At 40.6% G+C, this 26,895-nt stretch overlaps 1 protein-coding gene across 3 annotated transcripts in view; it reads left to right on the top strand.

Moving 5' to 3' along the window:
• VGLL4 (vestigial like family member 4) overlaps nucleotides 1–26,895 on the top strand; it is a 139,720-nt gene that overhangs the window by 82,973 nt on the left and 29,852 nt on the right. For all 3 annotated transcript variants that reach the window (XM_090284182.1, XM_090284184.1, XM_090284181.1), the window contains one exon: nucleotides 8,810–8,999. In XM_090284182.1, the coding sequence (XP_090140308.1) occupies nucleotides 8,810–8,999 (190 nt within the window). The remainder of the gene's footprint in view (nucleotides 1–8,809; nucleotides 9,000–26,895) is intronic.

Here is a 26,895-nt window from a genome sequence, read left to right as displayed (position 1 = left end):
TTTGTGGAGTAGACAGTTTCATTCATAACAGTCCCTTCTCCACCCTTTCTCTTCCTGCCTCTCTTCCCTTGCCCCTCCCTTCCCTCCCACCCTCTCCTTCCTCCTCACTTACCCCTCTCCCCATCTCCCTTCCCATTCGTCTCTCTCCTCCTTCCTTCCCTTCAACTGTCTTCCCCTCACTTCTTTTAACCTGTACAGGCATCCTGCACCACCAGAAGGAATGTAAAACAGGAAAATGTAAATGCTGCCTTCCTCCTTTCTTCCAGCTCTTCTGTTGATCAGCTTTCTGATCTTGAGCAATTCACTAATTCTTGAAATGCTAGTTTCCTTAACTGTCAGAGGGGACTGTAGTAAGGAAAAACGAACAACAGCTCATATTTTTAAATGCTTTTAACATAAAGTACTATAAGATACAGGAAAGCTCTGACAAAGTGTAATGATTACAGGTTATTTGGATTGCTTGAAATTCTAATTAAAATGGCACAGGTTTCAACTCCACAAGTTTTCCTGTGTTGTTGTTATTCTTAATTATATTATTAGCAGTCAGCAGTATGAGGCTGTGGGGGTTTTTCTCAACAAACTCATTGTTGCTCTAAAGAAAACACAAGATCTGATCTGTTCAAAGCAAGCGCAGTCAGGGGTCTGGGTGTGGCACGGCCTCCCCTGCCTGGCTGATGGGACAAGAGTGACCTTTTCACTGAGGTTTGGCCTCCATATGGACGATCAGGCTCTGCAGGTTCAGAGCTGTGCGTCCGGGGCTGCCCGGGAGGGACAGTGGGAATGGCACTGTGTTGCACCCCAGGGGCGATGGGAAAAAGGGTGCTCGGTCCCTGAGTTGTAGAATCGTGTGCCGTCCTTGTATTGCTGGCAGACACTACGTCACATCTTTTATCTCTGCTGGCTCGCCCGAGTTTCATCGTGTTGCCTAACAGCCCTCCTTGTTAAAAAAAAAAAAGGGTTGCCCAGAATGGGGATAGCCACCAGTTTGAAAGAGGTTGACTTCACTGTCTTCTCCCCAGCTGCTAGTCTGTGAGACAAAGAAGTATTATTTGAAAGAAAATGAATAAGCCCTGGCTGCCGGGACTCTTGCCCTGCACGGTCTTGAGCTTGTGAGATGTGAGCTGGGTCGTGAAACATTAGAGTTGTTTTATCAGGGTGCTCTCTTGCCAGGAGAGTGACGTCAGCCTGCTTGCCGTGGGCTGTGGTCAGACAGGAGACACCCGTGTAGCCGAGTGGCTGGCTTAGGGGACTGAACTGTGTTTTACTTCTTTGATTTAGGTTCAGACACGATAAAAGGGGAGGGGAAGGGAGTAGAAAGTCAAGTCTTGGACAGAGCAAAGATTTAAATTGTGGCAGAAAACTGTTGGGTAAGGCATAGAGATTTTTGTGGAAGACCTACCCTTAAAAGTTTAGCAGGTCACTTTTTTAGTATAATTGTACCTTTCCCTTTTCCATGAACACAGAGACATTGGCATTTCAGCACTCTGCTGTTTGACCTTCATAAAATGACAATGAATGCCATTACTTTGGTGAATTTCTCTTGAGTCATGCCACAGTTTTAAATGCAATCACCAATCCCTGTCTGGTGGTTGCTCAGAGTTGGTGCAGAGATGCTGGGACGAGGAGTTGAAGACACAGGTTCTCCTGCTGCCACTGCTTTACCCTCGCCGCCATTCGCCTCTGAAACCAAACTGGTCACCTCATCTCCATGTTGAAGGTCTTGTGCTTAATCATTCGGTTGTATGAAAGTCGAATCTGAGTTTTGTGGACCAGGTTATATTCATCTCTGGTTTCAGTGGACTAACTACAACTGCCTTATAGTATTTGAATACATAAATAAATGAAGCTGGAACACTGAGAATTAGAAGTGTATTTGGTTTTTAATTGTCTTCTTTAATGGTGAGGTAGGTTATTAATTAAGAATACTTAATCATTTTTTTCCCCTATTGTGTAAAGCGTGTCCTATAAAAGTTTAGTATTTCTCAGTCAGCAATTAAAGTAGATTTAACCTTGGAAGATATATGAGGGGGGAGGGGCCCAAAACTCAGAATTATCTTCTGGAGGGTGGGCCCCTTCTACCGGCTTCCCTCACTAGGTTGAGCGTTGTAGGAACCCATCTATGTCAGTGTACGAGCTGGCGTTGTGGTGAGAGGCTGTGTTTGGTTTCAGTGAATTTTTTTTTCAAGTCTCAGTGCGTTTGCCCATTTCATGATGGGTGATTTATGAGTGCACCTGCCCACACCTTGCTAAGTGTTCAGCAGTTTTTGACCAAAAATGGTGCAACCCTCATGTCCCCCACTCCCTATTCTCCCCACCTCACCCCAAGCAACATTTTTTTCCCTGGATGAGAAAAGTTCTCAAAGGGAAACATTTTACTGATGTGCAAGAGGTGAAACAAAAAATGGCAGACTCTCTAAATGACATAAAAATCAATGAGTTCAGAAACTTATGAGCAATGGGAAAAAAATGTCGATAGGTGTGTTGCATCAAATGGAGAGTACTTTAAAGGTGACTAAAGTTTAAATATGTAAGAATAAATATACAATTCTGGTTTTTTTTTTCTTTTTTTTGAGTCCCCTTTGTACATAACGTAGAAAGTAGAATTCTAGAGCCAAAGATAGGCCTTCAATATGATCGGATTGAACTGCTTGATTTTACAAATGAAGAAACTGAGGCTGACAAGATGAGTGCTGTTTTGAAGACCCACTAGTTAGATTCCATTTTGCATCCAGTCTGTGATGAACCATTATTTTATGTCCCACTAAGATGAACAGTCCCACCTATTAAAATACGCCAATTGAATGTAAGACACATTTTATTCTTAGCTATGTTAAAATGTAGGAAATAAAGACTTTTACAATCATTGAAAGGTGCTGATAACAGGGTTCTGAAACTAGGCTACATAATCCTGGTTTGCTTCCATCTTCTCCACTCTGACTTTGAAAGGATTTTCTTCTAATATTTCACCAAAATCATTACATAGCACATTGTAAAGCTTAGTGATTTTCTTTCTTTTTTAAAAATTATTTATTATATTTTATTTTTAATTTACTGATTTTTAGAGGAGGGGAGGGAGATGGAGAGAGAGGAAAGGAGGGAGGGAGAGAGAGGAGAAGAGAGGGAGGGAGGGGGGAGGGAGAGAGGACGAGAAGGGAGAGAGAGAGAAACAGCGATTTGTTGTGCCACTTATTTATTCATTCCTTGGTTGCCTCTTCTTGTGTGTACCCTGACTGGGAATTGGACTGGCAACCTTGGCGTATCTGCACAGTGCTCATACCAATTGAGCTACACAGCTAGGGCCAGGGATTTTGTTTTTTGCTTCTCTGTGTTAAGTTTTATAAAATAGAAATTAATATGTACTGATTCTTGTGAAATCTTGGACCAAAATTTTTGCTCATCTTCAGTTGGGAGAAGTAGTTAAAGCAGTATTTGGTTCATTTTTAGAACTGTCACTGTAACACAGCAAGTAAGTAATTTTTCTATCACTTCAGTAACGCACCTAGATTAAAAGGCCAAAAACATTTTAAAAATTAAACTTTTGTTGTAACTGTAAATTTTTCAGAAAGTTAAATTAACAGCTGTAGCTAAGCCAACTCCAGAGACTTAAAATACCGGGTTACTCAGACAGCTCAAATCTCCTTTCTCCTGTTTATTCTTGAAAAAGAAAGATAATCATTTCTCCGTTTTCAAGTGCCAAACCATTGTGAAAGTTAGAATACACACTAGTACAAATGGAAGAAGTCTTGCATGCCCCCAAGATAAGTCCCTTTGGTGTGTATTTTCTTCCTCCTCTGCTGTGGTCAGGCTCTGTATGAATGTCATCATCTTGTTTCCTGACAGCACTTCGCACGGCCTTCCCCATTACAGGCACTCAGACTCGGTCTCATTAGAAGCTGAACTGGAGCTTATCTGACTATAACATAACAGAGAGATATAGCTGTAATAGCAAAAGGTTTCCTTTTATTTCAGGGAAAAATTAATGGGTGCTTGTCCTTATTTAACAGTTAAGTGTGAAATGCTGGGGTCTTTTGTCATCTGCTTATAACCTCATTCTTATTTGGGGGGGGGTAGCAGCTTTGCTGAGATGTGATTCACATATCGTACAATTGAGCCATTTAACGTATGCAATCCAGTGGTTTTTAGTATATTCACAGAGTTGCGCAACCTTCACCACAATCAAAATTTAGAACATTTTCATCATCCCCTGTACTTGTTAGCAGTCCCTTTACGTTCCCCCTTCTTCCTGACCCCTAGCAATCACTAATCTACGTTTTGTCTATTTAGATTTACCTATTTTGTACATATCATCTAAATGAAATCAGAAATATATGGCTCCTTTCACATAGCATACTGTTTTCTAGGTTCATCCAGGTCATAGCATGAATCAGCAGTGCATTCCTTTTTATGGCTAAATATTCTGTTGTATGGGTATACCACAATTTTGGTATACATTGTTCAGTTGATGGACATTTGGGTTTTGGGCATTTTATGAGTAATGCTGCTTTGAACACTCGTGTACAAGTTCTTTGGTGAAAATTTGTTTTCATTTCTCTTAGGTATGTACCTAGGAATGGAATTGCTGGGTCATATGGTGGTAACTGTATGTTTCACTTTTGAGGAACTGCCACACTGTGTTCCACAGCAAGTGCACCGTTTTACATTTGTACCAGCAATGTACATTGGTTTCGACTTCTCCACATCCTCATCAACATGTGATATTATTTGTCTTTTGATTATAGCTCTCCTAGAGGGTGTGAAGTGATAACTAATTGTGATTTTGATTTTTGTTTCCCTGGTGGCTAATGATGTGGGTTATCTTTCCATGAGCTTATTGGCCATTTGCATATCTTCTTTGGAGAAATGTCTATTCAGATTCTTTCCTATTTTTATATTGGTTTATATTTTATTGTTGAGTTGTGAGAATCTTTATATAAATGTTCTTAAATAGATCTTTTAAAATTCCTTACTCTGTGGCATCTTTGATCTTTAACATAGCATAAAACTCTGTAACCTGGGCACCTCATTGCCCTGCCTCATTTATTCATTCAGTTAGTATTTACTGACCTTCTCTGTGGAAGGTATTATGTTCTCTGCTCTCTAGTCTATAAAATGAATAAAATGTCCCCTGCTTCAAGGAGCACAAAAGCAAGGAGGGATTGAAGTAATATAGTGATAAATTTCTGTGCGTGTTCAGAAAAAAGGGGATGACTTTCAGATTGAGAAATCAAGGAAGACAACCTGAAGGAGGTGGTTTTTAAAAGTGGCCTTTGCAGAATGCATAGGACTTAAATACAAGAAGATTGGGGGAAGAATCTGAATAAAGACTTTGAGATTGATTAGACAGTGTGTTCTCTGGAATGGTAACTAGTCCAGTTAAAGTTTTAGGACTGAAATTTCCAGAGCTTAAAAAGAGGAATACCTGGAACAAAGACCAGAAAGGTAGTTGGGACCATTTGTTGATTATGAATGCAGAAGCAGTCTGGATAGCATTTTATCAGCGACTGATGAGCCCCTGGATGTTTGGGGTTAGGATGGGTTGATGTGCCCAGAATGGTGCCTGGAAAGACTGTGTAGAAGTGTGTACACTGATGGGGGTTTGGGGGGGTCATTGCCAGCAGCACTGCTGTATTTCTGTCTTGAAGGCTGACATGTGCATTAGAAGACAAGGCCCATAGTTAAGAAATGCCTGTGAAATTGTTTAATCTCATGATTTTGAAATTTATTTTATCATGGATTCACCTTTTTGTAAAAAGAGGAAACATAAAATCTAAGGTACAACTTGGGATTTTGCTGCCTTAGTTAATATTATACAGTAATAATTTCTTAGTAAATGTTGCTTGGTTGGTTACTTGGCCAGTTGTAGGATTGTGGATCACTGATTCTAAAAACTGAAGGCATGGTAGGCATTTGCTAGTCCATCCCCTCCTCCTATGGTGGCCTTAGAGTGGAAGTGTGTGCCCATATTCACCTGGTCCTAAATAAAGGGAGAGTGTCCTGACTTCCAGACCAAACGTTCTCCTCACTTTTACCAAAATAATTGTAACTTTCTGTTGGTGCATAACAATAACAACAGATCCTGCTCTACAGTACGGCTGTTGGGCAGGATCTTCAAAGGTGGAGGTCCAAAGATGAGTGAAGGCAAATGAGCGACCAAGACCAGACCTGTGTCTGCCCTGTGCGGATTCTTTTCCTTCTGCCCATAGTGTCTTTGATCTCAGCCTTGTGTGGGGAGGATGTGTGGGGTCATTCTGATCGGCAGGGGTGTGGGTTCTTAGGTCTCTCCATGTTTGGGACAGTTTTCTCATTCCTTCAGCCTTTAGAATTAGTGATCCAGTTCTGTGACCTGCAGTCCTATAATTGACCAAGCAAGCAACCAGCTTTTATAAGAAACTATTACTTGTGTATTATTGAACTAGGGTAGCAAAACCCAAACTATGTGTGAGGAAGTATGCGTGAGAGAATCCGTGTGCACAAGGCCCCTTACGGCGCCAACAGCGCGCATGCCCCGTCGTCTCTGTGGGATCTGCTAGAGTTGTGTTGCAGCCCCTCGGGGAGAAGGACCACTTGTGGCTGGCTCCCTGTGGCTCTGTGAGCCCCCAGCTTAGAAATCTTCAGAGTTTTCAAAGTATTCCTGTGGACTTCCTGCCATGTCTGACACCAACACTTCAGGCTTAAAGATAGGCAGTGCACGGATTTGCCAAACTTATATTGCAAACAAGCACCAGAACTTAACACTGGATGAAAATTGGAGAGTGGAACGGAATGTTGTTCTTACCCCGAGAGTTTTGCTTTTTGTGTAACAGTGTCTGCAGTGTGATGAGTGGCTCTTCTTCCTTTTTTGGAGTGATCTGAATTTGTTGCTCTGGTGGTGGTTTTCCATGGTAACTGCTGTTGCCACACATCTGGCATCTGATGAAATGGCTCCTGAATCCCAGGGGTCTGCACAGAGCCCGAGCACTCATCCCCTCATCCTGCCAAGGATGTGGAGAAACACTGGGCGGAGGGCGTGGTGGCTTTGCTGTGTTGACGGGGCTTGATGTGCAATGGCTGTGTTCCTGGGGGTGTCACCAGGCTCCTCCAAAAGTTAGTGGGGCTGTGGATGCTTTACCCTGGAAGCTCCTCCCTTCCCTGTGGAGGCAGCGAGTATAAGAAAGAGGGGCATATTTGGAAAAAAAATTTCTAGTTTATCAAGGCATAAATATTGGCACTGCTTTGTTTGCTTGTTTGTTTGTTTAAACCAGAAATTACTAAATTAGAAGTAGAGGTCAACCAAAATCCCACTGAATTTCTGAGTGGAGTAGGCCAGCATAGGTCCTATTTTTTTAGGTATTTCATTTAAAATGGAAATTTCCAGTCTGCATTTGGGGCCAAAAATCCCAAAAAGAAATCCTTACTGGAGGTGTATTATGGGTCAGTGTATATTTGCTAGTTTATATCTTGGTGACTAAATTGGCAAAATTTTTATTTTTCCTGGTAAACATTCAGAAGGTTTTTTTCCTCCTTTTCCTCACAAAATCATATTTGTCACATGTGTATGAAGCAAACGACTGTTAAAACTATCCACACATCCATGATGATATGAAACTTATAGGTGGCAAACAAAGATTTTCTTTCTTACGTACCACAAGGCCTCAGATGAAGTTGACTTTATCCTGATATTACTTTCAAATTATGACCAAGTGGAAACAAAATTGGTCAGGCCTTGGAGACCAATATGAATGGTACAACAAAAGGGTTATTATTGGTGAAAAATTTAGATCTCCCTGCCCCCATGTAATTTAGAAAGCTTATTTTTTTTCTTAAAGTAATTATTATTCTTGTTTATAAACTTAGAAGGTATACCACCTTTAAGCATACAAAGGGTTATACTTATTTTAATTCATAATGAGGCACTAAGTAATCACCTTGCCCAAAGCCTTTTTAAAATGGGAATGAAAAACATCAATATGTCAGATCAGATCAAAAAGGGAACCCTAATTTGAGTGTCTTAACTTTGAAAATAAGAATTGCATCTGTGGATTAAGCTTGTTATAAACTATATGCAGAAACTGTGGATAATAATCAGTATTTTTAACATGCCATTTTTAGTGTTCTCTAAGAAAAGTTTATTTCTCATTAAACAATGCATTTTTATTTCTTTTAATTTTGTGGTCAAATATGTGACTCATTAACCCATAAATTTTCCTTATTCTTTTAAAAAAGTAACATACCAAAAATAGAATAAAAATGTAATGAGTAAGAAAAGTGAGTTTGGCATAGTGTTCTAATGAACCCTGTGTTAGGTCATTCTCTTATAGGTATGGAGTTGAATACCCATAAATCAAAAGTCTTTTCATGTTTTAAATTAACTTTTGGGATCGTTTATGGTCAATACTTTTTTTCCCTGTTACTTTATTGCAACTTCTAATTTTAAACTCTACCCTAAAGAGTTATTGAAGAAATGGTAATTATGTGAGGTGGTGGAGGTGTTAGCTAACTCTATGGTGGTAAGCATTTTTGCAATATATAACTATCAAATCAACATGTTGTATACCTTAGACTTACATAGTGTTGTATGTCAGTCATATCTCAAGAAAGCTGGGGGAGGGGGAAGAGTTATTGTGCTAGAAATCCACGTTTATATAAAATGTCTCATGCTTGGCAGCTAACCTTATGCTCAGACCATGTTCTGAGAATGGTAGGCTTCGAGTCACGTTGCCAAAAACTTTCCACTGGGAGTAGTTTCGCAAGGGGCTGGGCTGGCAGGGAGCTGGGGGCTGAGGTAGGGATATTTCTCCTGCTTGGTGACTACATCATTTCTCTTGCGTAGGTGAAGCTGCTCTCAGGGGAGAACCCAGGATGCAGACCATCCCTGTGGCGTCTGCCCTCACCAGTCACCGCACGGGCCCCCCACCCATCAGCCCCAGCAAGAGGAAGTTCGGCATGGAACAAGGGGACGACGACCTGGACTGTGAAAATGACCATGCTTCCAAGATAAGTCGCATCTTCAACCCCCATCTGTAAGTACCCTGAAGTGTGGGCATTCTGATTCCGGCTTGTGCGCGACGCCAGGCCCATATTTCTTGTGCAACTTGGTGTTGACAGTGAAATGAAAGAATGAATAGTGCTTGTCTGTCAGGAGTGGGTATTAAACCGATTTTAATAACTCACGGAGAGACATCTTGTTTCCTTCCGGCTTATATGTCTGACCATTCGTGTGTTTTTCCCATAGATATTAAGGGAACTTACTGTTTCTTGGGGTGTTTGTCTAAAAATGTTGCCTTTTCTTGACTGTACTACTGATGGTCATTGGGAGAGTTTGTCTTCACTGACTGTCTTCATGTGCCAGAGACGTGGAAGGGAAGGGGTAGCACCTGAGCAGACTTCTGTAAAACGCCTTACTTAGGAGTCTAGAATTGAACACATTAAGAAGTATTAATTCTCCTTCTCACCTTATGTGTTCGCGGTATAATCTTGAGATCTTCCCAAGTGGGAAAGATGGCTTTTTTGTGTTTGTGATAAGGTGCTGTTCATCACATCTGATGTGTGAGCCTGTTGCATCCACTGGAGTCTTGGGGCTAGTCCTCCATCTGCCACCAACACTCTCCAGTCACAACATGTGTTGCTACATCTCTCTGGGGCTCAGTTTCCTTATTTATGTAATGAAGGGGTTGAAATGAAAGTGCTCCAAATCTGTGCAACCTTTCCCACGTTTATATTTGGAAAACAGCTTGCGTTTCTGCGCACTATATTCTGGCTTCCCCTTTGCACTCTCCTCTAACGTGCATGAGCCTTGGCTGGTGTGGCTCAGTGGATTGAGTGCTGGCCTGTAAACCAAAACATTGCCAGTTCAGTTCCCAGTCAGGGCACATGCCTGGGTTGTAGGCCAGGTCCTCAGTTGGGGGTGTGCGAGAGGCAACGAATTGACGTTTCCCTCCCACTCTATCCCTCCCTTTCCCCTCTATAGAAATAAATAAGTAAAATCTTTAAAAGTAAGTAAAAAGGGAGCAGAATGCTTTTTCACATGTTTTCAGGACTTTGAGACTCCTCGCCAGCTGCCAGAAGAGTGCTCTGGCAGTGGTGTCGCCAGCCCACACAATCAGTGTCTGGGGTCTTGGCTGAGGCGGGGAGGTAGCTGGTTATTGGAGGGAGCCTGTCTGTGTATCCAGGTAAAAAGGTTCTACTGCTTTCCTGTTTCCCATGCATGAGGTAATGTTTTGTAATTATTCAAGATGCTCAGTTTCCCTGGTTCTGATTTCTGAGGATGCTCCTGTTTCTGGCAAGGCTCAGAGAGTTCCCATTTCCTCATTGGAGGAGGAGACCTTGCGCAGTTAGGTGGTGGATAGCGCCAGCAGCCCTCTGCTGCCTCAGCTGCCTCAGCGGCCACAGTCCTTGACATTCCACGCATTCCAGCCGCTTGGACTGCTGTGTGCAGTCATAAGACCCAGTGACAGAGGTATTTATCCTCCAATAAATCATCGTAGTGTTGGAGGCTGAGCCTGCAGTCTGGAGCCCTGGAATTTGCTACAGTCAGGAAGGAATCTAGCAACAGGCCCTGCAGAACAATGAGCTCTCGCAAACGCATAGGCTTATAATTAGGTCCTGGGTGCTCAACTATTTGGAGTTTATTCTTTTGTTACTAGGAATTTCTTCTCTCACATGCCCTCCTCCCCACACCCAAATAAGAGACCATTGGTTTTGGGGGCGTTTTTTGGAAGGAAAGGAGGAGACAGCCTTGCGATAGTATGTTTTAGGATCACACATGCCTCAGTTGAAATCCTGTCTGACATTTACCAGCTGTGAGGCCTTGGACAGTCACTTACTATGTCTGGGCCCAATACCCTTCTTTGTAAAATGGCAATGATTATAGTTAATGTATAGAACTATATTACAGTTAAAATTTGCAAGGAGTTTGACACAGTATAATTAATATTCAATTGATATAGGTATTACTTTTATTATTAATAAGTCCATTATTCAGATACTGATACTGATGATAGAGAATAAGAATACTATTATGGTGAATTTAATGTTTGAGAGTGCTGCATTTTAGTAAGAAATTCTGGATTCAAATCGCACCTTTATTTTTCAGTGGGAGTAATGATAGTTCCTTCCTCAGGATGATGGTAAATGCTTTAAGCACTCAGCTTTCATTATTATTAATGTTATTATTAGAATGTTAAAGCATTTAGAAAATGACTTTATAATTCCTTGGGTGGTTACAAATATGACCTTGAGGTATAAGTCTATGATGACACTATAAATGAAGTGTAAATAATTAAAATAGAATTGTTGGATTTCTTGTGCAACTCACAATTGACATCATCATGCTAAGTGTTAGGGAAATAGAAACTGCAGCCACCCCCATGGGCAGACTCCCTAGACCTAAGAAGGAAACGTGATCAGTGTGTGGTCAGTTCATTCTGGTGTCACTTGTTCACCATGAGATAGTTACTCATTTCGGTAACATTACCAGTATTTCTACTTGTGTTTTCTAAGGGCTGGATGACAGATTTCGTAGACAACTTGAAAAGATACTGTGTCTCTAACTCTTCATGTTGTATAGTACTTAGGAAGTACTGTTGTTTGATTTGATGAAATGTTTACTACTTGAGGGATAGCATGTTCCCTCCTTTTATTTACTGTGTCTGGGACCTTTTCAGTAATAAATGACAGATTCATGTTTATTTGGAAAAGAATGGTGTAGTGTATTTGTTTAAGGAGATTACAAAATGATTTTTGCCCTTTCTTTTCTTAGAACATTTCAGTATTGTGCAATGAAAATGTATTTTGTTGTTTTATCAGTAAAGAAATCTAATTCTGGAGGAAGAAGTGTTGTTGAAAAACAGTTTTGACAGCCATATAAGAAGGTTTTAAAGATGTATGCTTTGGCTGCATTTCATTACAACCATCACATTGAAATGTTTTCCAGTAGAGAGAGAAAGAGAGATTCAGTGCTCTGAGCCAGAACAGGAAGCTACAGAGTGTGACTAGATTTCATCTGATTTGACTGGGGAGGTTGGTGGGGAGAGACAAGAGAGGTTTCCTTGGTGATTTCTCCAGAACTTGGATATTGAGAATTTCTGGGCTCTGGATCCAGCGCCTTATAAACCTGGATCATTTGAACGCTTAACTAATTTTATTATTGATATGAAGACCCTGAGAAATAGATTTTGTTTTTTGTTTTTGTTTCCTAAGAAAAGTGTTAACATGAATGTCTTTTGGAAGTTGAAAAGTACTCTATCTGCTTCTTAGAAAGAAAGTGGCTTAAGGTATGAGGCAGAGGGTGGGTGAGGTGGGTGTAGAGTTAGGGTTCCTATCATGAAAATATCAATAAGTAATTTTTTCTGTGACCTTGGTATTCAGGTATGATTTGGTAAGGAAGAGCTCTCCCTTTTCTCCTGCCTATCTGATTTGGACTCAATTGGACTTATTGATTTGGACTCATGGATTCCTATTTTATTCAGAGAGCTGTAGCTGTCCCTGATTTGGCAAATGAGTCCCTTCAACTGGCTCTTATGTGCTTGTTACATGCCTCCATTTTTTTTTAAATTGAGTGCTCTCTTATTATCTGGCAAACAAGATGCTCATCTCGAAACCTACCTGCCTCAACCGTGGAATCAGCCATTTCTTGAGGGTATCCAGGTTCCTTTTCATGGGGGATCGTATTTAGAAGCAAAGATCTGGGTGCCAGGTGTTGCTGTGGTGTCATTGCCTCTAGATTTGAGTTGTCTAATATGTGATACATTAACTACATGAGGCAATTTACATATGCAATTTAATAAAACAAAAAATTTAGTTCTTCAGTTGCACTAGCCACATTTCAGGCTTAGTAACCACATGTAGCTGTGGCTACCATATTGGACAATATAGGACATTTCTACTTTCTCAGAAAGTTCTGATGAACAGCAGTGTTTCTAGACCCTTTTAGTGGAAAGAGCTAGGAAATGACGAGTTCACATTAACATGTTGTATTTGGGCATTTAGTGCGAATGTATTATGGCAGGAGCAGGTGATTTTGAAATATGCACGCAAATTTTGTCGTTATATAAAATCACTATAAATTGAAAACTACTTTGAATTTTTTTATGGAACTTTGATTTTCTCACCTTAGAATGTATTCTTCATTATTATTATGAAAGATAAAGGCACTTTTTAAATAAGTGGATATAGAATATATGGTTGAAAACACAAAAATGGAAAAATTTATAATATTCATCAGTATTTATTACAAAAATTTTCAATCAACAAATAACTGAATGAAGTAAATAATGAACACTAATAATGTTTTAAAGTGTGACAGCACTCAAAACATTTACCTCTATGAAGAGATACGCTGCAAAATTTACACATAAACCAAGTTGCATTCAGCACTTTTTGAGATACACACACACGACATTGTCTTTGCACAATTTTTTTCTTTCCGGTTCTAACAATTCTTTCTAGAATGTGTTTTCTCATATCCATCAACAATCTTCCTGGTGCATCTTGTTTAGGCACTCTTTTCCTGGAAGTGGATGGTCCTGGCTCTTGAGTGTTATCTTTGGTTGGTATCGAGTCAGTAACCCAGTGCAAAGCTACTTCATATAAATATTTCTTATATTTTACTCAGTTGCTTTCTGTTGAATTATAGACAACAAAGGAGTTGAACAATGCACAATTTATCATGTAAATTGTTACTCATCCTGTCCATTTTGTTGTCTTTCGTAGTATTGAATAGTAAGACAAATACTGATCTGCACGGTCGACACTTTTCATGAATTTGTTATAATCAGTCAGTGCATTTGGTTTAGTTATTTTTTGTTGAGTTGTTCTGTCAGTATTTTGACTCTTTCATTTCCACTGAATGAATAGAAGAAATAAGTCTCTTCTTTCTTTGATGGTCAGATTTGAAGTAAAATATCCCCTCTACGGTGAAAGATTGTCATTTTTTGAAGTTTGTCTTTTTTATACACTCTGGTAAACCTCAATTTTTTCTGATTGTTCCACATATTCTGGTTTTTTTAATGCAAAAGAGCTGAGTGTTACCAACACTCTTATAATAATTATCCATATAAAGATTGTGCCAGACATCTGTATAGGGAGATACAACTGTTTGTATTGTGTCTTATCAGCCATAACCCCTGGGCAGAATAAATTTCAAAATTACAAATGTGTCCTGTATCACTCACATATAACATTCTCACCAGTATGTCATATTTTATGAGCTTTCCTGAATTATAAACTCTGAAAAATAACTGTCCTTTCCAAGGTATAATGCCTTCATCCAAGGATACTTGCTGTTTAGGTTTGTATATGTTCACAAATTTCAGGAGAAAATAATCAATTATGGGCCTGACTTTTAGTCAGTCGGTCTGATTCATTGGTGACATTCTCGTTATTATTGAAATGCTGAGCCTTCCATATCTGCCGAAATCTATCTCTAGACACTGTTTTTGCAAATAATGATGTTTCTGTGCACGGATCTGTGGTCCCAGTACTCATCTCTTCTATTTATTTGAACTTGCCCCATGAAAATAATTAGTCCCAAAAATTTCTTCACTGATGTCATGATAGCCTTCCATTTCACAGTTTTTTGAGGTGTTTTGAAATTATTTACATTTAGGCAATAATACCTATTCGATTCTTCTACAAAATATGCGAAAAAGTCATCTCCAATAAACAAGTTCAATGCATTGGTTATGGATTTGGGAACAATAGCAACATTTATCCCAGGGTGACCCAAAAACTCCTCTAGGACTGGAGGATTATCAGTCGATGACCATTCTTCTTCATGTTCGTCAGAACTTGATTCAGAATCAGATGGAATAGTTCGATGGGTGAATCTTCGAGGTCGTGGAACAATGTCTTCACCGTCACTCACCTCCTCACTCTATCACTATCACACAAATAATCTTGACAAATTGTCTGCATGTATTTCTTGGTCTCTTTTGTCATGACTGTTTCTCATTTTATCAGTATAGAGTATTTATAAAAAAAAAAATTAAGCCACTTCCACTAGAAATATAATTATTGAAAGAGCTTGATAACAAATTTGACTCAAGATAATTTTAAAAATAGAAAATATCACAAAATAACTTGTGATTTTTTAAAATAAAATACATTTGCAATGTAGAGAATACCGTTCTTCCTAGGGAGACATCTAAACACCAATAACTACTCGAATTCACTAAAAATCAAACGAGTCAAAATTCGTAAATTTGCACGTAGGGTGTTTTGTTATAAGCCCATTTACCTTTATTATTTATGCTCTTGCTGTCCCATACCTAATCTGTTGTTGTGGGGATGTTTATACTTGTGTAGCACTATCTATAAGGAAGTGGCATAACAAACATGCACACGTGTAGTAACCTGAATAGCTGTATCCTGCATTCTACCACCAGTCTATAAAAAACGTATTACTACGTGATCCACGCTCTATGCAGTTCGCGGAAAACATAATTTTACGTGTCCCGATAACAATGTGTTAATACTCCAACTCCACAGTGTCTTCCTCATCCTCCCCTTTCCATATTTCTCTCTCCCTGCTTTCCAGCATCAATACATTGCCTTGTTGTTCAGTCCTACAGTACACATAAAATAGTTTCAGAATGGCTATGGTACCACTTTGAAAAACAAACCTACTGAACAGAGTTCAGGATTTGTTGGCAGTTCTTTTTTTTTCCCCTATGCTGAGGGAAAATAATCCAACTACCAACTGTAAAAGTTACTACTTCTCCCTGCCTTTCAGTGTTATGTTCATTAGCATATATGTGGATTTGTTCGTTTCTGTTTGGATTCAGTTGTAGATTTTTTCATCCTTATTGTTGATTTCATTTCATTTTTTTTTACATACGTAAAACATTAACATGTTTCTAGAAGTCAAGACTGTGTTTTGCAGTATATGTAAGTCATTATGCTGTAGACCCTTAAACTTACACAGTACTACTGTCTGTCAGTTATATCTCCATAAAACTGAAAGAAAAAAAAATGTCAAAACTGTATTAGGAAGTACTTAGAAAAGTGTTATTCCTTTTCCTGTCTCTTTGACTTCCTTTGTTCCCTCTCCTTGTAGGTGATTATTATTCTTGTGTTTCTTTTTGTTAAAGCAAGCAGATACACAAGTGGTTTCTCATTTCCCCTTCCCCTTTCTTACATAGAAGTTAGCACACTTTATATACTCGTTTGAGCTTTGGCAGCTCTTTTTTAAAAAAATCATCATCTGAGGATATGCTTATGGGGCGGAGGGGAGAGTCACTGAGAAGTTGAGATTGAGATCGATGGGCTGCCTTCTCTATGTGCCCTGAATGGGGTCAACCCATAACCTTTTGGTGCATGGTATGTTGCTCCACCCAGTTGAGCCCTAGGTCCTGAGCTTTGGTGGTTTCATTCACCAATATATTGTGGAAATCTTTTCCTGACAGTTCCTTATCCTTGTTCACAGCTGCATAGCACTCCACTGCATGCATGCGCCAAATTTCATTCAGCCAGTTCCCTTTGTTTCAACATTTAGGTAATTTCTGGTATTTTATAATACTAATATTGTAATGGATAATCTAGTGCATTTGTTATTATCTTGTATTTTTGTAATACAATAGAGATTCTGGAAGGCTAACAATTGATGTAGTATTACAGCATGTTAATTTCATACTGGTTTTGAGACTTTTGAGGCTGCTTAGCTGATAGAACCTAGTGAGAGTTCTGTGCCGAAGAGTACAGTCTAAGATGACTTTCGGAAATGAAGCAATTTTCAACTTTGTGTGCATGCAGGTTTGTAACAGGGCCAGGCAATTGAACTGTTGTTCATCAGTCACCTCTGAAAGGATGAGAATATACACTGAGTGCTTAATTATATACTGGCCCTATGCTAGATACTTTAAATGCATTATCTCATTTAACTCTCACACTAAAGGTGTCTCTTTAAGATGGTGTTTGTTTCTGTATGTCCGTGTGTGTGTGTGTAAGCCCTGTTTACAGAAGTAGAAATTGAGAGGATAATGTGTCCAAAGTGTTGAAACTGGTATTAACCCTGCTGTGTGTGACACCAAAATAAATGATCATTTGGTTATGCCATAGCTTGATTACATGCACTTAAAGATGGACATCATATGTTTAGCATGCCACTTGACCAGACGAGTGTCCCACATACAACAGGTGCTAAGTCATTTGTGTTGAATTGAAATGCACCCGCTGTCCAGAAAATGTGCCCTTTGAGCTCATGTTCCAGTTGGAGGAGGCACTCTCTTTTTGATCAGTGGTGTGCATTTGCAGAGTAGTTGCCCCTGGCCTCAGAACAGGGCAGGACCCAGAAGCTCACACTGGGATCAAAGCTGAGGTCACTAGCCTTGTGCTATAACCAGCAGCTAAATGAGGACCAGCATGGTCAAAGAAAACGTTCCCTCCTCTCGCTGGTGGTGCTCTTTTGAAATACTGTCCTGGTGTGAAATGTGTCCATTGTTGTCTTGGCTTCTGCGGCTATTCCTTTGAAGTTTTCTCTCAAATTCCATGTAGCCAACTCTAGTTTATCTTTGAGTGCATTATCCAATTTCAGGACTTCTGTTTCCTGTGCTCCTCCTCCTACACGTCTTCCTTCCTCTTTCTCCTTTGCTTTTCTGTACCCCCTAACCTTACCCCCCACCCCCGGCCCTAGTCACTTCACTTTTCCCTCCATAAGGGTGAATAGAAATAGAGGGGAAACAGACAAGCTCAAAACCAGTAATACTTTTATCTTGACAAGAGGTCGGAGGAAGCCTTTGAAATCAAGTTCTGGGCATATAATAGAAACCCAGTTAAAAAAAAATTATTGATGATTGGCTAAAATGGGTTTGGGGAATTTTCCTCTGGGTTTTGTTTATTATTTGCAGTGGAGTTTATTGTATAATGTTCAGTCTTAGTTTGTGGTATCTCTGACAGTAATATTTGATAATAACCCTTGGCAACATTAACTATCACACTCCCTTTGGTGAGTCTGTGTTTCCTGTATCTCTTTAGCACCTTTGGTTTGGATGTATGTGGACATGCTTACCAAGAGACTACTTACTCTACAAACTCCATGAAAGCACAGGAAGCAATTCCTCATTTTAAATTGAAACTAGACCCAGAGGAAATTGAAAAGTTGGCGTTATTTTAGTACCTTGACCCAACTGGAGCTCCGTAAGGTAAATAGTAATACATCTTTGTAGACGGAGCTATGTTACTGATGTGTTTATGTCTACATAAGCCTTAGAGCGGGTGAACTCTTCATCGCTGAGAATGGTGAGGGGTCTGGATTTCTGGTATCCAGGGAATCATGACAGCTGTGGTGTCAAAACTTAGTAACAGCAGCTATTTATTGAGCTCAGTGCTCCGAGCCCTGTGCAAATGCCTCATGAGCATGGTGTCACTGCATTCTCACAGCCCCACAATGTGAATGCCATTGTTATCCCTCTTTCACGGGTGGTAAAACTGAGTCTCAGAGTGGTTCTGTAACTTTTTCAAGGTCACACTGCAGGCTAGTAGGTAAGGGAGCCAGGAATCAAAACCCAGGCTGTCTGTTCCTAGAGCCAGTGCTCTTAGCAACCATGTTACTTTCATATTAATAGTATATGTATCCAGATACTATGAATTGGTTGATACATGTCCTTAATTAATGCCTTATAGTTTTGGATGATCTAAGCACTCTAAAAACACAGTTGATAGATGCCTTGGAGATGAGGGGTGTCCATTTTAGCACTCAGTAACAAGGATGGGGGGGCATAAGGTCATGAAGGTTATTAGGAATTAAAAGGTGCCGTGCAGGTGAAATGCTCCCAGCACAGCCAGTGATGGTTCCCTCCAGAGACAATGAAAGGAAGAGTTAGTTGTTCATCTCCCCCTGAAGAGGCTGGAAAAGGTGTCTCTGTAGAGGCAAGAACCCCGTGAGAACAAACAAGGGTTTCCTTTAGGCTCAGTTAAGTACTGTTTAAATTGTTCTCATTCTTGTTGAAAATATCTGATCCAGTTGTAAGTTAGTGGCACAGTAGTAATGTTAGTTTAAAAGATTCAAACTGGAGTGTTTTAAAATTTGCTTTCAGGGTATCTTGTTTTCCCTTTCCAGATTTCATAAATCAAATACTCTTCTTGAAATAGAATCCCTCAGACTGTGCTTTCTCTTTTTCTCCCACATCCTTCCTGGCGTCTTCAAACTGGGGAAGTTTTAGCCCTCAAGTTCTCTGTTCTGTATTTTCACAGTCTTATAAGTACTCCCACAAGCATTCTGGGATATTTTAAGAGGATATTTTAGAGCCTTAATTTTAGTTCTCCTAAATAACTAAGTCATAAACTGATATATTATTAAATAGGGATAAAAAAAAAATCCCAATGTATAACAAGTATGAGTGTTTACTTAAAAAAATAAATTAGAAGGGTGACCGGGCCTTTAATAAATGTTTCACATTGGGGAGGTGTCCTTTAAGAGCTGCTTCGTGTGAGAGTGACTGGGCCCCGAACGCTTCAGTTGTTGCTGTCGGTCCGGCTGGACCGGGGTGGAAATGAAGCTGGCTTTCATGACTCCTCCCACGTGACTTTAAAGGCGCATCTGTGTGTGACATGCAAGTGTTTTGCTAATGAAATGTACCTTTAAATAAAGGTCACAGGCCTTACCTGTGTCGTGTGGGTTTCTTGTTTGTCAGGCTAGAGGCTTTTTCTCATTTTCACAGTTCAGCTGAAAACAAAGACCTCCTTATCCAGCAGGGAGCTGTGCTCTTGAGAGCTGACATCAGCCTTTTCCCAGCAGGCATCACTTCTGCCTTAAGAGTCTTTGCCGAGAGCTGGGAAGGCAGATAGCCATCCTGCTACTGGCATTTTTCTGGCCAAATAACACAGAGTGAAGAAATGCCAAGAGAGCCCTGAGTCAAAGAAGATGAACAAAAGGAACTGTGATCGTTTGTCTATTCTTGTCCCCATTGGGGACCTCAGTGGTGCTCATCAGTATTGTGAAGGTTATGAAACTGGGATGAGAACCTTGAAAAAGGGGGACTTTTTTCCTAGAGAGGAATTAAAGAACATTTGGGATATATCAGCTTTCATTAGCATGTGAAAGTCACTTTTTAAAACGACGCACAAAAAATTGAAAAAAGTGTTTTTAGATTTATGGATTGAGTCAAAGGCATTTGTTCAAAAGTGGAGGAAACAGAGCAACCCAGGGTTTGCCTGTGTCCCCTCCCGCCCAGGTTCCCTGAGCACTTCAGCTCTTTTCAGAGCGCTGTTTTCATGAAGATGCTTCTGCACTAGGAACACAAACGGTGGCTATTTTTATACATGGTTAAGAGGCTTAATCTTGATGTTGCTTTATGACCACACAGACCTCTTCTTACTGCAATACAAAGCCAGTCTGTCCTGAAAGGCTACAGTGTGCTGTCACTTTAGTAGATTTGACTGAGGACCAGAAAGAGGAATACTAAAAAAATGTGCCTGTGTATGAGTGTTAGTGGTTCTTTTATTTTCCTCTAAAATCTTGCTTGTAAATCAATCATTTGCCTGTGCTGCATGCAGCTGGAACAGAGCAAGGTAGTTTACAAGCGCCATGTTCTGTGTCTAGTGTTGTTTTTATTTAAGAAATGCCAGTACTTGCTCTCTATCTTCTTTGCTAAATCACACACACACACACACACACACACACACACACACACTCATTTTCTCTCCCTCTTCATTTTGAAATTTCTTCACAGATTGCCTGTACAGCATAATTAGAGAACTTAATGTTGCAGTAATAATGTTTTGGGTCTGGCAGTAGCTAGAAATCTTGCCAAACAAGGGATCTGAATTCTGGATCCAAGCCTTCATAGCCCCAACAGAGGCGAAATGTGCTACAGAACAGAAGAAAACAAAATTCATTACCATACTCTCCTCTACCTTATCTTACCTCTTGCCTTCTCTTCCTTAAAGAGACCTCAGAAGTTACAACTAATGGATCCATATAGAAATCAGCTCCAGAAAATGGGTCAAGGCCACATGGAAGAAACAAACTAACTCTTATTAGGTCAGGTCACTTTAGAAGCAGGTTGGACACCTCTTTGCTTCCCTAAGTTTGCTCCTGTCCTGGAGCCCATCAAAGAATGGCTGTGGAGTTTTTTAGCATTATGAGGGATTTCCTTGGTTACGCTTGACCACTGAAGTGACCCACCCTTGGGGATTCAGAGCACCACTGCCCATAGGTTGTGTCAGAGCACTCTTGCCTCAAGATGTTTGAAGGTAAAAGAATGTTCTCTGGCCAAAGTTTAGGAAAGACTTAACCTGATCTTCCGGGTCTGCTCGTGCGCATTAGCACATTTCAGACTTTGAGATGTCTGATGTACAGAAACATTGGTCAGCCCTGGGTCTCTCAAATGTAACTGGCTGTGAATCCTTTATTCTTTTCTCATGAGACCTATTAGGACTATTTGGAGCATACTTGCCTGCCAAAATGAACATTTTATTTGGTTTCAAAATCTTGTTATAAACATTCAGACTGAGAAAGCTTGGTGCTGCACAGCTTAACTATTGTAATGAAATTATTATATAATTTCTTGATTTCAGATTGTTGGGTACCATCTTTCATGCCTGGGGCTTTCAGGGAAATTCACCGAGGCCAAAGAAATTGAGGAAGCTGGAGGTCCTGTCTTCCCTTGACCTTACGTCTTCATCTTCCATCTCTACCTCTCTCCTTCCCTTTGAGCTGTTTCTAGAGAGCGGATTATCTCCACTTCCACATCTACTCTCCATCCAGTGCTGAGATCCCTATCAAATTTTTTTAAAGTCTATTAATTTTTTCAGTTACATTTATTTTACTTTATTGTTGTCCCAATTTCTCCTGTTGTTCTCCACTGCCCCTGCCCCCGCCAGTCAGTCCCCGCTCTGTTGTCCATGTCTGTGGGTCATTATACATGTTTCTTGACTAGACCCTTCCCCTCTTTCCCCCAGTACTCCCCTCCTCCCTTCCCTCTAGTCACTGTCAGTTTGTTCCTTCCTTCCATGTCTCTGGTATCCTATCAACAGTTTTAATGGAATTTCTCTCCCTCGTTCACCTGTGACCTACTAATCTCCTGATCCGGGAGAAACCTGCCATTCCTTATCCTATTTGACCTCCTCTTCCTTGTAAGTCTCTTCTCTCTTGGGTTCCATGGCCCCTTACTTGCTTTCTTTGGATCCCCTCCTACTTCTGTGGCCACTCCACTCATGATCTTCCAAAGATCACATCATTATTGCCATTCTCCAGAGTTCTGTCCTTGCTCTACAGACCCTTTCAATAAAGGTGACATTGCCAGCTCATGGCTTGAATGACTATTATAGGTGGATGATCCCCAAGTCTTGATGTTCAGCTGAGACCTAATCTTCACACGTGTAGGGATGTCTGCCTTGTAGGTATTGTATGTGGTCCTCAAGTTCAATGCTGCATCACTTTGATTGATTTTAGTCCCTCCTTCCTTCTTGCACTTTACAAGGTGTCCCCCATCTTCATGATGATACAGTTATCTTTCTACTTGCCTAGAAGTTGCCTCCTTCCTTTTTCTGTCTCATCTCCTAGGTCTGATCCAGGGCCACACTCCCTGGAATCAGTCTGCTAAGTGTTTTCCAAATAGGACCTGGTCTAGGCCATAGTTTGCACCCGCATTTCTACAGCAGCGCCATCCATGCTGGTCTTGATATTTGAGTGTCAGAAGAAGGTTTCTGAAGTCTTACTCTTTGCTTGGAATTTTCTAGTGGCTCCCAGTCAGCTCCAGGAAACATGGAACTGGTTAGCCTCCAGGAGCGCCTGCCCCTCAGTGAGCTCGGCCTCGCCGATACAAGCCCATGTGCCCACACTCCTGTCCTCACACATGTTCCTTGCCTCCTCTTGACAAATGGCAATTCCTTCTGCTTTCAGATAAACACTTATTTGTATAAAATGACATTTGATGTAATCGTGTGTTCATCTGTCTGTCCCCCTTCCCAGACTGCTTTGTTCCTTCAGGCCATGGGCTGAGTCTTAATGATGTCTGTCCCACTAACACACAGCCAAGTGCCCGGCATCTTCTACGTGCTAAATAAATGCTTGAATAAAAAATGAGTCACTAAGAGAACACTGATGATACACTCTTCCACCTTTGGGAAAGATTATAAAAATTCCTTTCAAATAAATATGTAATAAACCCTGAGTGGCACCACTTCTTGTACTTCCAAATTTTCCTTGTGGCCTTGATGTTTAGTTCAGGGAACATGCTAGAGCCACAACGACTTCTACTGCCTTCCCCACTCCAGCTCTCCCCAGACAGAACTGTGCCTGGTACCTGGGCAAATGCACAGTTTACAGTGAGTCCTCAGCTCAGCTGTGATGCTTATTTTGGATCAAATGATTCTGTCCCAATGTTGATTCTGAGTAATAATCCTTCAGAGTTTTTTTTATTTTTTATTTTTTGGTATGAGTGAAATGTTTTTATTTCTTCTTATGCATGTTGCTCTGATCTCAGTGTGAATGTAGGTAAGGTTTATGGAAATGAGAAATTCTGGTCAGTTGGGTATTCCTCACAGGTCAGAGAGATAGCCAGACATTGCTTCTGGATGGAAATCTACCCAAAGAGTAGATCTTTTCATACTAGAAAAGTAAACAGATCTCTACCCAAGTGTTGACTACTTCTGGTGTTTTTCAAATTAACCTAAAAAGTTCTCAAAGCCACAGTGCTTTTTCAACTATTTTCCAATAGAGCCATTGTGTTTATTTTATTTGTGTGTGATAGCTTTGGGCTTGCATTGTAACAGCCCTTATTCCTGTATGTTGGTAATGACACTGCATCATTTTGTGTTAGGCTATTAACTTTAGAGCTGTGTACCTTGGGAATGGAGACACTGTTTAAAGGGGCTGATGGCTGTGAAATCTCTTATCAGCAGGTGTTTCTTGTGAGCCTTTTTGAAGGACATGGCAAATTTTATTGGTGGACCATGGCTCTTGCTCCTTTTTGATTACAATATAAAATTCAGTTTCTTTAGGGTGAACTTTGAGGACTTTGGTGATCTGTCACAGACTCCCTTCTTTAGTATTATTTTTCAGTAGTAGATGGTCGTCTTGGACTATCAACCATCTAAAGACTCCTTACCCACAGTTAAATTTAAAAATAATTAATTTAAATTTCTGCTAGTACATGCCTTTTGGCAAGCTACACAGAGTATGAGAAATAACTCTCACAATTCAAGGTGGATTGTCCAACCTGTCTCTTCACTACCAATTTGAGGCTGGTGTTTGAAATCAGCATCGTCATTGCTGTGACGTTTTATGGGTATGGCATGCCCCTCTCTCTCCATCACACAGGTTCCTCATCACATCCCTATGTCAGTGCTTTTGAAGACTCTTCAAGGGCTCCCAGGATCCCACATTGCCTGGACTTTAAGTGAGATCATTCTAGACATTCCATCCAAATTTGGTGATGATGTGACCCAACATCCTTCTCTCTCCCCACTGCCCTCCTACTTTTTTTTTAAAGTATATTTTATTGATTATGTTATAGTAGTCCCATTTTTTTCCCCCTTGCTCCCCTCTGCCCAGTATCCCCCTTCCCTCCAGCAATCCCACTCCCCTTAGTTCATGTCCTGGGTCATGCATATAACTTCTTTGGCTTCACCCTTTCCTATATTATTCTTAACTTCCCCCTGTCTATTTTGTACCAACCAATTATGCTTCTTACTCCCTGTACCATATCCCCATTTCTCTCCCTCCCCCCTCCCAGCTGATAACCCTCCAAATGATCCCCATACCTATGATTCTATTTTTATTCTGGTTTGCTTATTTCAGTGGTTCTCAACCTTCCTAATGCCGCGACCCTTTAATACAGTTCCTCATGTTGTGGTGACCCCCAGCCATAACTAAAGCATAGTGATTAATCACAAAAACAATATGTAATTATATATATGTTTTCTGATGGTCTTAGGCGTCTCTGTGAAAGGGTCGTTTGACCCCCAAAGGGGTCACGACCCACAGGTTGAGAACTGCTGGCTTAGTTGGATTTTATTTTTACTTTTTTGATGTCATTTGAATGTTCATAGTTTTGATCTTATTTTTCTTAAATAAGTCCCTTTAACATTTCATATAATAATGGCTTGGTGATGATGAATTCCTTTAGCTTTACCTTGTCTGGGAAGCACTTCATCAGTCCTTCCATTCTAAGTGATAGCTCTGCTGGATAGAGTAATCTTGGTTGTAGGTCCTTGCTTTTCATCACATTGAATGCTGCTTGCCAGTCCCTTCTTGCCTGCAAAGTGTCTTTTGAGAAATAAGCTGATAGTCTTATAGGCACACCCCTTTGTAGGTAACTCTCTTCCTTTCCTTTGCTGCTTTTAAGATTCTCCCTTTGTCTTGAACCTTTGGCATTTTAATTATGATGTGTCTTGGTGTGGTCCTCTTTGGGTCTAGCTTGTTTGGGACTCTGTGCTTCCTGGACTTGTATGTCTGTTTCCTTCACCAAATCTGGGAAGTTTTTTTTTCATTATTTTTTCACATCAGCTTTTGATTTCTTGCTCTTTCTCTTCTCCTTCTGGCACCCCTATGATTCAGATGTTAGCACATTTAAAGTTGTCCCAGAGGTTCCTAAGCCTCTCCTCATTTTTTTCAATTCTTGTTTCTTCATTCTGTACTGGTTGACTGTTTTTTTCTTATGTTCCAAATCATTGATCTGAACCCTGGTTTCCTTCCCTTCACCATTGGTTTTGTGTGGATTTTCCTTCGTTTCATTTAGCATGGCTTTCACTTCTTCCCTTATGTTTTTGTATACTGAAGCATATCTGTCAAGTCTGTGAGCATCATTATCACCAGTGTTTTGAACTCTACATCTTTTAGGTTGGCTATCTCCTCATCACTTAGTTCTCCCACTGGAACCTTGATCTGTTCCCTCTTTTGGGCCATACTTCTCTGTCTCCTCATCTTGACAGGCTCCTGTGTTTGCCTCTGTGTCTTAGGTAGAGCTGTCGCACCTGTTGTAAGGGGCAGAGCCTTAGGTATTCGTCATTACGGGCAACCCATTTCACTACGTTGTGGCACTGTATGTGGGGGAGGGGTCTGAGAAGGAACAATGCCACTTTCTCAGAACTCGTCCCCTTTCCAGGCACTTCTCCCACTTCCATACGGGACTGGCGCCTCTCTGGCTGTTGTTCCCAGAATGGGTGGGTCCGTGGATGTTCTAGGACTGTGGGGGCCCCTTTAAACAAGCAGACTCTGCTTAGAGACTGGCAGTTTGTTTCTCCACCCCAATCCCCACTGGTTTGCACAGTCAGAAGCGATGCGGCTGTATTTTAACCAGCACTGGAATGGTGAACTGCGCAGTCTGGTCTGGTGCCGGGAGTGCTTCCCAGGTGTCCCTCTTGACTTTTTAAAATGTTTGATTGCGCTTTCTACTGGCCTGCCACTGCTGCCGCCACCACACCGCATCCTCTCCGCCCTGTCTCTGCCCCTCCCACCTGTCTGGATGAGTATTTCTTCTTTATATCTTTGTTTGCTGGTCTTCCATGCAGCTTGATTTCTGGAACTTCTGGTTGTCTCTAGTTTTGAGGTAGTTGTATTCCTTTTTAGTTGTGGAGGGAGACGCAGTGTGTCTGTCTAGGCCTCCATCTTGCCTGGAAGTCTGCCCTCTCTACTTTTTATTTTGGAAAAAGTTCAGAACTACAGAAACACTGAAGTAGTAACCCCATATATCCTTCAGTAGACTCACCTGTTGTTAATATTCTGCCATATTTGCTCTCTTTTATGTGTGTTGTACACAGTGATATGATCTAATACACTACATATTCATATTTAGTAATGTCCTTTATAGATGTTTTCTTTTAAATTCTGGATTCAGTTACAAATCCCACACTGCATTGGGTTGTCTTGTCTTTTTAGAGATGTTTTTCCAATCAATATATTGGGAACTTTTTTTGAGATTTGTGACAATTTGGAAGAACCCACAGACGCACTACATAGCCTAGAAATATTGAAAA

The sequence above is a fragment of the Furipterus horrens genome, unplaced genomic scaffold (genome assembly GCF_987537825.1).
Source record: "Furipterus horrens unplaced genomic scaffold, mFurHor1.1.pri manual_scaffold_7, whole genome shotgun sequence".
Taxonomy (NCBI): Eukaryota; Metazoa; Chordata; class Mammalia; order Chiroptera; family Furipteridae; genus Furipterus; species Furipterus horrens.
This window is presented reverse-complemented; position numbering and strand designations above follow the sequence as displayed.